This window comes from Morone saxatilis, unplaced genomic scaffold (genome assembly GCF_004916995.1).
Source record: "Morone saxatilis isolate NCDOM2014 unplaced genomic scaffold, NCSU_SB_2.0 Contig2, whole genome shotgun sequence".
Lineage (NCBI taxonomy): Eukaryota > Metazoa > Chordata > Actinopteri > Moronidae > Morone > Morone saxatilis.
Genome location: NW_023339762.1, coordinates 8,500,950 through 8,512,508, shown reverse-complemented (window position 1 = coordinate 8,512,508; position 11,559 = coordinate 8,500,950). Strand labels below are relative to the sequence as shown.

The 11,559-nt window shown below is 39.6% G+C and overlaps 1 protein-coding gene across 1 annotated transcript in view; it reads right to left on the bottom strand.

Annotated features, from left to right (window-relative positions):
- Positions 1-11,251, bottom strand: part of ckmt1 (creatine kinase, mitochondrial 1) — a 13,572-nt gene extending 2,321 nt beyond the window's left edge. The window contains exons 1-8 of the mRNA XM_035665794.1: positions 10,971-11,251; positions 8,544-8,742; positions 6,801-6,896; positions 5,584-5,805; positions 4,291-4,376; positions 1,576-1,699; positions 568-702; positions 229-354 (exon numbers count right to left, since the gene is read on the bottom strand). Of these exons, the coding sequence (XP_035521687.1) occupies positions 229-354; positions 568-702; positions 1,576-1,699; positions 4,291-4,376; positions 5,584-5,805; positions 6,801-6,896; positions 8,544-8,742; positions 10,971-11,119 (1,137 nt within the window). The 5' untranslated portion in view covers positions 11,120-11,251. The remainder of the gene's footprint in view (positions 1-228; positions 355-567; positions 703-1,575; positions 1,700-4,290; positions 4,377-5,583; positions 5,806-6,800; positions 6,897-8,543; positions 8,743-10,970) is intronic.
- Positions 11,252-11,559: the final 308 nt, after the last annotated feature.

The following is an 11,559-nucleotide window of genomic DNA, read 5'->3' as shown; positions in this document are numbered from 1 at the left end:
GAGACAAAACGAACGCACCATAATAACACTGTGATGCAGCACACAGCACAGTCTGTTGAATATTTGTTAATACGGGGATGTTTTTCACCGATATGCCTCCACACGTTCACACCTAAAAAACAGGTATCTACTTTAGGCTGGCAAGCAACTCCGGTGGAGCAAAGAATTACTCACACCCTTTGTTTTTACTGTGACCCCACCCTGCATTTCTACATAGGTTTTCCCTACCTCAGACTGTCCCAGTCGGTCCAGATTGGAGATGTCGAACACACCGCCCACAGCAGCGGTGTCCACACCACCCGTCCCTCGCTTCTGCAAACGCAGGTTGTTCAGGATCTTACTGAAGCGGGGATCCTTGGGGTTGGGGGAGAGAATTATTTTATACAGTTAATTACCTTATTACTCCAACATTTAACACACAAGAATCTTATAAACAATAGAGTAAACTGTTGCACAACATAATTTCAGTAAAACGTATTTAGCATTTTGTAATAGCCATACACAGCACAAATCTCGCAACATTCATGTGGGTCCATTATTTTCTTTGTTCTACAACTATTGTGTTACCTTGCTCAACAGGGGCAGTTTGACGTGGACCCCAGCCCTGAGCCCTGTGCCCAGGTTGGAGGGGCAGGTCAGGACGTAACCGAGTCTCTCGTTCCACATGAACTCCCAGCCTCTCTCCTGGATCAAACGCTCCACCTTAAAGAGAGAGAATGAGTCACAGCACAATAAATGTGTGTTTTATTCATACAATCGCTGACCTTTGGTATGTTGATGGATGTGTACATACTGTTGATACACAGCAAATTGTTAGTAGTAGCTGTTGGTTTTTAATTTTTCAAAGGTGACAGCTGAAAGAAAGGAGACTTGTTGACTTGTAGGACTGTTAAATGAACTCTGGTGGGAGAGGACAGACACAAACACTAGCATAGTGTTGGAGTTAAACTGACGCTGATGTAGCACTGAGCTGTTTTGTCACACCCTCAGTATGCAACAGTACCACATATTGAACTGCTTGTCCTTTGCTCTTTCTCTAATGGGGAACTTGGACTGCTTGGATAAATAATTTATGTTTGCACGATCGTGTTTGTACAGTGTGTTTTTGAGCGTGGCAGGGCAAAGACTAGTATGAGCAGTTTGCTTCTGCAAGGATACACAGTATACTTTTACACTGTATTAATGCCCTCCCCTTTGGATGATTATATCCCTACACACATCTGATGGCAGCTGGACAGACATGTCTGTTACAGCTGTGCCCAAGTGTAAAATGGTCCAATATGATCCAGTAACTTTTTATCACAACATGCAGAATTATGCACAACTGACACCAGACTCTTGCAAAATAATCACACAAGTGTGCAGTATGTGCTACAGTGCACATCAAACCCGTTGGTGGTTATTCAATATACTCCTTGTTTAGATGTGACATCCTGAGATGCAGTGGAAACAGATCTGAGTGAAAAATCTTAAGGCAATTAGAAGTTCAGTTTCCTCTTTCTCAACCCCACCCATAGTCTCTCTCTCATCTCAACATCTTAAACAACCCACACACATATACAAACACAGACTTACCTCCTTGAGGCCTCTGCAGAATCTTTCAAAGACTCTCTTCATGTTCCCTCCCTTCTCCATGGAGATGACCCTGGTGTGATCTTCCTCATTGACCCAAATCAGGAATGTCTTCTCATTGTTGTGCCTGCACAAAAGGAAGTTATATTGAGTTATACAGTATTGATCCCAGTGGGTTAAGGTTATTTGTCCTCTGAATTTTCCCCAAGTAGCAGTGGACAGAAACAGAGAGGGGTAACTTATTCTGATGCAGTAAACCAGCCAACTTGCAGACAGAGCTTTCTTATCTATAGTTTCCATATTGTATACAGTAATATATTTACTGATTCCAAATATATATGGTACTCCTACATAAATAAATATTTTAATCTGTTTTTTTCCAGACTGAATCAATATAGTTGAGATATTTTGGGAGCATGTTGGGAAGAAGTGTGTAGAATAAGTTAATAAGTAGAGATTGATGATGTGTTTTCTATATTAAGGGAGCCACGTGACATTGGTGAGTAGAAAGCCATTATCCATCACTCACTGACGATAATGCTTGTTTCTGCCACAGGTCATTGACTGCTGTGTTTCTGCAAGTGGTCTGCAAGGCTACACTGTGCTTACAAGACCTTGTAATACTGTACTGATTTATGACAAACTAGACACCTCATAAAAGTAAATAAAAAGTCAAATCTGTTGGATAGACACTGCACAACTCATGAGGATCAGTTTGTCAGCAATAGAGTTTGGTTTTCTCTGACATTTCTGAAAAACGATGGTATAGACATTCAGGGTCTTCAGAGTATGAATTATAAGGACAAAATCTAAATTTTTGTCTGGTGCCCTTAGCAGGTAAAACATTTCACTTTCACTCATATAACCTTTATTTAATCAGTCCCATTTATATTAAGATCTCATTTTCAAGAGAGACCTGAGAGCATATACATTTACTTAGGCAAGATAAAAATGGCAATATACTGCAAAGAAACACCAAAAGACCAAAATCTTGCTGTAAATATTCATGGTATGTTTTATATATTTATCATTAAGATTTTTGTCACCCTCTGACCTTCCCTAACTTCATAAATAATTAAAATCTGAAAAGCAAGTACAGGGACATTTGCTGAATGTGTTCATGCTCCCCAGAGGAAGCATCCATTAGATTTTGATGACCCATTTCCATTGTGAGCCACTACAGAGGCTTTTTGTCCATATTGACCTCCTTAATATTGTTAGAGATTTAATAAGGTAATGGATAGGTTATGGAGACAGCAGGTTTGGGAGAGAGACAGAGAGAAGGGACTATTATAAGGGTGGGAGGATGACAAGCAGAATTTAGAGAAAGTAGAGCAGAGCATATGGGCAGTGAAAAAAACTGCAGGAGAGGGAAAGAGAGAAAGCTGCCAGTTGACCTGAAAGAAGAGATGATAGAGGGATGAAGTGAAGGTGAATTATTAAGGGGAGGAGAGGCTGATATGGCTGGCAGAAGGAGAGAGGAGGGAGGGTGGTGATTGATTTTGGCTGGCCACACGTTGCATTGGGCTATTCCTGGGTACATGCTGAAACTCAGAGCTGAGGGAGAATGGTCTGCATCGCTAATACACCTTCACCGCAGCTCAGCAGCAGGGACATGACATTACTGGGGCAACCGCGCCAGGGTAGAACTGAATGGGGAAGTTAGTCAAATTAAAGATTAAAGATTTAAATTTTATTTACAGAGCTGTTGCATCTGAAAACTAAGATAGGCCTGATTTGGAACAGAGGGATAATGTTACATAATTCTTTGTTTGACCTGCTGCCAGTTTCAACCAATAGAGGAAAAGGTTCATACAGATCATAGTGAATTGAACTGAATGTTAATTTGTCAAAATGCTGGACTCATCAGCAAAAAGATATCCCCTGTCTCAGATTATTGACCATGCACCTCCTGTCAAAAATAACAATATTTTAATTCAAAGACAGAGAATCAGTTGGTCTGTGTATATTTATAGGGCATGAGGTCCTATGTTTCCATTAGACGTTTTACTTGTTTTCAAACAAAACCTTTCTCAGGAGTTCCACAAGGGTCAATCCTGGGACCTTTGCTTTTTAATTTGTACATGCTCCTGCTTTACAACAATTTAAGGAGATTCAGTGTATCTCACCATTCATACACTGATGTCACACATACTGTATTTCCTTCTTCTCTGGTTATTGCAATTTACAACATCAATTACTAGAGGCCCAGCTTAAATAATTAATACTGTATTGGGTCCTAAAAAAAGGTCAAAGTCAGCTTTAATGTCAATTCTTCACATGCACCAGACATACAAGGAATCGAGAGGACGTTTCTCATTCACCCATGGTGAAACAGATAAAGTGCACAGGCACAACAGATAAGAACAGACATTTCCTAATACTAAAATTTAAATTTAAACATTCAATTTCACAACAGACAATAAAATATAAAAATATACAATAATATAAAATATATGACAGGAAATGCATTTACACTTAAAGTGACTGTCTCTAAATTACAGTGAACAAGACAGAAACCTTATCTGGGGTGCTATCTAAACTATAAAAAGGCAAACAATATAACCAGGGCAACTATTAACTTGATATTGCTTCATACATAAAGCCTATTGCATTTAAGACTAATATATGCAAATTGTATTGTAACATGCCTTGCCTTGAAGAAGTTTTCTCAATCAGCCAGAAACTTGTATCATTGTTATTGTTTTTTCCACTTACCAGATACCACGGGCATCTGGCCAGTCACGAGCCATGCCTGCGCACGTCAGCAAGGGTGACACAGGCTTGTCAAACAGGAAATGGTCCTATTGTAAATACAGAGAAAAGAAGTTTTATCATAAAAGTGCCAACAATGGCTATGACTGAAGCAGTGAAAACTTACATTGGACAGTATTGTCACAGGGAAACGAGGGTGTGAGACTTGAGAATTCAACAATCTGGTCAATCTTTCTCATTGTGGGTAGAAGGAAAATGTCTTGGTAGGCACAGCCCACAACTATTTCTGATTATATCTGATGAATCTTTTTACCCTAGCCAAGTCAAGACAGGTCAATTTTATTTACATATCCTAATAAAAAATCACAAATTTGCCTCAAACAGCTCTACAATCTGTAGAGCACACACTACTCTCTGTCCATAAACACTTTATTTGGATAGAAACCCCCCCCCCTCAAAAAATAAACCTTTAACAGGGAAGAAATGGAAGAAACCTCACAAAAGCAACAGAGGAGGGACTCCTGTCTGAGGATAGACAGGCAGGCAATAAATGTCATGTGTACAAAATAAAGTAATAGTACAATGCACAATGTAAAATATGAACAATTTGAATAACAAAAATAAAAATAGACTTTAAACACATGTAAAGAATATAGATCGGAGGATGTCAAGCAACAACCTCAGCCACATCCACAGTAGGCTTCTTACCATGAGGGCCTATGTTTTCTTTATAGTAACCTCATTGCGAATCAGATCTGTACACCTAGCACTGCAATCACTTCGCAGGTTCTTGCTGTATTTTCAGATCCAGAAGGATTCTAACAGTTCTACTGACAGATCATGTGTAACCACTGCTGCCACTGTTTTAAAGTGACTAATTATATCACAGATGGAAATGTGCCATTTGGACGATTGTTATGCAGCAGAGTTTAGTGCTATGGACTAGAAAGATACTCTGGTGTCATATTTCACAAGAATAATTTGTACTGTAAGGCAATCGGCTTCTGTTCACCATTGCCCAATACAGCTATTATGGGTATGATGCATTAGTCTGTAAATAGTGTATGAATTTTGTGAATCCCTTTAAAACATTTTTTTCATGAAAACTGCAGGAAATCTTTTTCTTAACATTAAGTAAACTATAATTGTCATATAACTGTTTACTAAAACATTGCCGTTCCTTCCTTTTCCTCCCAAAGAATTCCTCTTATGAAAAGAAGCACAAATGCTGCAGAAGTACAGCAAGACAAAAGCGGTGCCTCAGTTATGTACCACATCTTCATCTACATCACTCACATCAATGAGTTGTTGCTGCTCCGCTTCTGTCATCTGGGTGAGACTGAAGTACCTCCCGGTAAGGTCACCCTTCAGGCCAGCGAGGGCGTCCACTACCACCCTCTCCACCTCCCTGCGCTCTGCTCGGGAGCAGGCGGGAGGCAGGCTCAGCCCTCGGATACTGCGACCCGTTCTCACTCGGGATGACAGCACGTAACGGTCGTCAAAGTGGCCCGACTGGAGCTGAAACAAGGACAGGAATGGAAAGTGTAAGGTGAGTGAAGGTGTATTCAGTTAGTTGCAATCTGAAAACTCACAACTAGAGGCCAATTACACTTTAAATATAGATGGCAAGTTTTTTTGTTGTTGCTAAGAAGCATTGAAATAAAGCCGGGTGAAAAAGACTAAGGGTCACTAAAAGAGGAAGAAGATTTTGTGAGGCTAGGCACTTTTGATTCTCACTTTATAAAAGCTTTAGGGTTTATTTTTTTCTCGAGGCAGGTTGAATCCTGAACGCAACCGTTCAGGAGCCAGAGCTAATTTGGTGGAGAAGGGTAACTTCTCTTCTTAGTAGTCCCTGTGTGGAGCCACGACTGCAGTGTTTTGAACCATTCATATCACTTTTGCTTACTATCTTGCCATCTCAGTTTAGCTCTTCACCAATCATGGATTTATACGAACGCTACGTTTATGAATGTGACTACAAAAAACTACAGCAAAAGCAAAACTTATTTTAAATTACATTTCGATGATCTCATAGTTTACATTTTGTAATGTTTTTAAATTAATTTATTTCATAAATATATAAAAAAAAAATATAAAAAAAAATATATATATTTCTTCCACATACCACTAGACTGAGCTTGCGTGCCACCAGTGGTACATGTCATTGGTAAAGGAAGTATGGGGTTTGGATTAAAGAGCAGTGAAGCAGAGCATAAATTAGTATCCTTGCTGGCCCAGCTTGGACTTAAGTCTGCTCCTGGCTAATGCTTGGTCTGGACAAAATGGGATACAGGCTGGCCAAATAAACAGGAAATCAGAATGTTTTGTCCCCATCTTTACAGAGACCTGCTCCATCAACATCAATACTGTAGTCTGAAGGGACTGCAAACATGAGATTTCTTTGTACAACCAAGTTCCCTTGATTATTTGATTATTGCTAAAAGTATAACAGGGAATAATTGTAGGAAGTCATCAGCCTGATGAATGAGACTATCTCTCTGTGAGAGTATTACCTTGCTGGAATCCAGGTCGGTGGGGTGCTTCATGGTGTTGGGATCATAGCCGTTGTGTCTCTCTCTGATGATAGGGTCCAGCAGGTCTGCAAATACCTTAAACAGACCCAGAATTTAACAATATAAAAATGTAAGACTTTTTATGCATTCATTTGTGTGCTGCAATCAGAATAAATATGTGACATCTGACATCTTGCTCATTGTGGGAATGGCTGAGTCTCTGTGAAGGATTTTATAAGATGTACAGTCTAGATCTGCTCTACCTGAAAAGGGTCCTGAGATCACTTCGGTTATGATTGGGCTTTCTATAATTAAAACTGAATTGAACTGAATTATCCACATCCACACAGGCAGAGGGTGTTTCTGGAACACAAGACTGTACTAAACCAGAACTACTGTGAAAAGCCCAAACCTCTATCTCAGTTCAAAACAGATTCTTTATTTTTATTGGTGAAATGCTGTTGATCAGGCAGAAGCATTTTCTTTTTTCTCTGTTCAATGTTTCCCTCAATCACATTTCAGCAGGGTATTTACAGGCATATTTTAAATCTTATGACACTTCATTACAGCTTTTACACAGGGTACATCAAATATACAGTACATCAAAGTTTTAAAATCTGTTTATCTGTTAATCTTTATATATATATATATATATATATATATATATTTGGTATATAGATTTTATAGACATATTGCGCAATGGATAAAGACTTTTACCTGGCTTAACCTCATCAGGGTACGCCATGGAAGGAGTATGAGACCCTGACATTTTGTAGAATCAGTATACATATGTGTATCAACATTTTGGCCTTAGTGGCTGCTGATGACAACAGCTTGGATGTAATAATGAAACAAAACTGCAAAAAAGACACAAGAAAGCAGAAATAGCACTAACTCATAATAAATGACTTTTGTGTCAAGTGAAATCTTTAGCATAATATTCTTCAGGGTGGTCAGGGGGCTGTTGTTACGATATAGTCCAGTCTATAAATCTATAATCTATATATCTATATCACAACTCTTTTCACACACTGTAGTGTGTAGTACTCCCTGTACTTCTGTCTACTTACCCGCAGCAATAATACCACACACATATGACAAGTTATTACCCTCACAGTCATGATGAATCAAATACTGCATTACATTTTAGCGATACTGCATGATAAACATTAGAGATATCAGCTAACACCAAAAAAACTAACTATAAAGACCACTCTGCCTGGTCACAACCTTGTATCCTGTTTAAAATGTCTTAATGTCTTGTAATGCACTTGGATACATTCAGTAGTGATGCAACCTGCAGTCTTCGACAATCACACATCTGCAGCCTAAATGCTCCCACTCATTGGTTTCTCATGATCCATAGTTAATATCAGAGTAAAAAATGCACTGACTACAGTAAGAAGTCCTACATATCTGTGGCCTCTAAAGGAAGTATGTGATTAAAATGGAAATATAGTTAGACACTCATTACAGAAGGACACTAAGGCATTCCAAAACAGGTGTCCTTGCCTAAAACTCCTCTGCTGTGCTTTAATACTCCTTCCTCAGAAACAGACTGGGAGGACTGGTTTTAGTTTTCCATTTACTTGACAGTAAATGGAAGTTAGGAGTGGACTGGAATGCAACTGTTTTATTTCAATCTGCAGAACATCTCTTGAAAGCGTGCCAGCTCCATACTGTTCACGCTTCAACTGTGAGGAGCTTGCGTGTGCATGCTCTAAAGGTACAGTGATGTCTGACCTCGTAAGACTCCTCGTCTCCTGCCACCATGCCAACAGTCTTGATGAAGGGGTGCCCGGGATTGTCCACGCCCGTCTGGATGGCCTGGTCCAGCGTGTAACCGTTGGGAGTGGCCTTATCACACAGCTTGGCATAGATGGCAGGTGTCAGGTTACTTGCCATGCAGTTGTTGTGTTTGCGCAGGTCAGGGTACTCCGCACTGCACAAATATAAATTCATGATAACATACTGCTGCTTTAATCTTTTGAGAGAGAAAAAAATGTTTTTAGCAGCGTGGGCACAGGTGCAGAGCAGGTGCAGAGTGAGTGACTCACTCCAGGACGCTTCCACATGGCACATACACTAGTAACTGGCTATGGGACACTTATACCACCAATAATAAAATGATATGTGAAATACACTGAAGACAGCTGAATGCTTTGGCTAGAAGCTGAAAAATAGCTTAAATGTTTAAGTCTTTGATGTATATAAGTGTCATTATTTGAATACTGATGGAGAAGAAAGCCTTTAACAGACTCCATCCATCTCTACTGTGTCTTTAAATGAAATATTTAGGCTTTCAGGGAGGCTGGTGTGGGACCAACAACAACAACCTGCTGTCAAAGATGGGCTTTTATCCAAACAGAATACATTCTTGTAGCCAAGGATGGAATGAAATTGGGTTTGGCAGGACAAAGATCAAAACTGCAGAGACTAAGTAGCTTATGGATTCCTGTTTGCTGCTGTCTGCCAAAATGTAAAGAAGGCTAACATTTCAATTTAAAACGACACATTAACTGTGTGTTATAATTTTTCCCAACTTAACAAAGTGCTCTGATCATGGCAGGATTTAATAATGCCAATGAATAGTTCCCTGTTCAGGGTTGTAGGGTGCATTTGTCCAAAGGGAAGGATGGATGGATGTAATCACTGTTTATTGGATTATTAAGGATTATTTGAAGCAATCCACTTATCAATCAAACATAAACCTGCTCTATTCTCTAATCCTTGTAACATATTCAATACCTTTATAACATTATTTGTGTTTTTATATTCTGATTTAAAGAACACAGTTATTCTCCTCCTGTCTTGACCCTCCAATGCAACAGCATAACCATTAAATCGACATTTTTTTTAAATTAGCTTTCTCTTTTCCCTAACATTATACTAGTTGTAATGATTAATAACATAAAGTTGGGCGTATCCCACTGGCACAATCCAGTGCATGCTGATTCCCTTTGACATTATGCCTTTTAATTGTATCAATAAGGGCTTGATAAGGGAAACCACAGCGCTGATGTGGCCTCAAGGTTGGCCAGCAGAGTAAAGACTGAGCTCACAGACTAATCTCCCAAACAATGCCAACACCTTAGTTGGCGAGTAATAGATTACTTTCTGTGTACGGGCTCTTTTGGTGTGACCGGTGTGTGACTGTTATACAACACTGTGTGCAGGGTTTTATATGTGAGCAGCAGATAACGTTTTACTAATCCATATATGCACCGCTTTATAACGCAGGCCGGCGTGTCGTGGGACACGTACGCATCACCGCCCCCCCGCTGTCTCTTTTATTATCCCACCCGCTCCCATTCATCCGCACAGTGTGTGTCATACTGCATACAGCACACACATACAGGACCAGAACAAATCCTCTGAGATCAGGTGCAAGCGACACCCTTCTGGTTCATTCTGGGAGGAAAATACCGCTCATATTTGTCTAATGATGGAAATTCAACCTCCACCTCACAATGTCAGTAACGGGTGTGAGTTTGTGTAGAATTGTGTTTCCTCCTTTTTTGCGTTAATTTTTGCGTCTATGTTTAATAAAACAGCCCTTTCGCACAGTTGCTCCCCCAAAGATTCACAGAAAAATCCCTAAACAACTTAAATAATGTTGAACATGCTATAATATGTCCGTTACATGATATAATATGCAGTAAAATGCTTTAATATGCAGTAACATGATATAATATGCAGTAAAATGCTTTAATATGCAGTAACATGACATAATATGCAGTAACATGATATAATATGTCAGTAATGGTGCGTTTAAGGTGAACGTTAACAGCTCGTGATTTAGGTTTGCATCTTATGCACCTAAGCATGAATGATATAATGTCACTGACATATTATAACATGTTACTAACATGTTATAGTATGTATAATCCCTATTGCTGTGACATGATATTACATTTTAATCTATTTCATTTCATATTCATGTTCTTTAGGCTGGAGATAGATTTAGTTTTCTTTAAATAGCTGTTCACGCTGGATAGAAAGATTATTTTCATGTTTCCGCCCTTTTTTATTTAATTGCACACAAACACAGATTTTTAATATTGAACAATATTTGACGCCTAATTTGCGCAGAGGACTTCACTTTATAACTCACCGGGATTTGTTATTTAACCAAACATAATGGCACACAGTAACGGGGGTACGGTTTACCTGGCGGGGTACCTCCTGCGGACCGGGACTCCGGCGCTGACATGTTCCCGGTGGAGCAGAAATGCCGCCGTTACGGAGCCTCCCACAGCCAACGACAGGATGCCGACGTTTCGTTTGGAGGACAGGATTCTCGAGAAGCTGCTGGCCATTTTGGTTTTCTTGTTCTGAAAAGATGTTGTTAAACTCCAGGGGACCACAGGGAGGAAGGGACCGGTGGACGGAGCGCCGGTGCTGAAGGGCCTCTGATGGAATGATAACGAGGAGAACGATTTAACCGGAGCGACGTCAAGACGGACGGAGACACACAGGACGAGGCCGGAAATAACGTCTGGCTTCAAAATAAAAGCAAAGGCTTGGCCTGTCTGTTTTCAAGTTCAAGTTTTTAAGCTCTTTAAAGACCTTTTTGGGTATTTTGAAATGAAATAGTCGGGTAAACACAGGTGTTACAAATTGTATGAATTAGGTTTTTTTCCATTCAGGTCCAACAGAGTCAGAGTGCTGCTTTTATACTGTTAAAAAGTCTCTGCTACACTAAATGAAGAAGAAGGAGAATATATACTTTATTAATCCCCAAGGGATTCACATATGT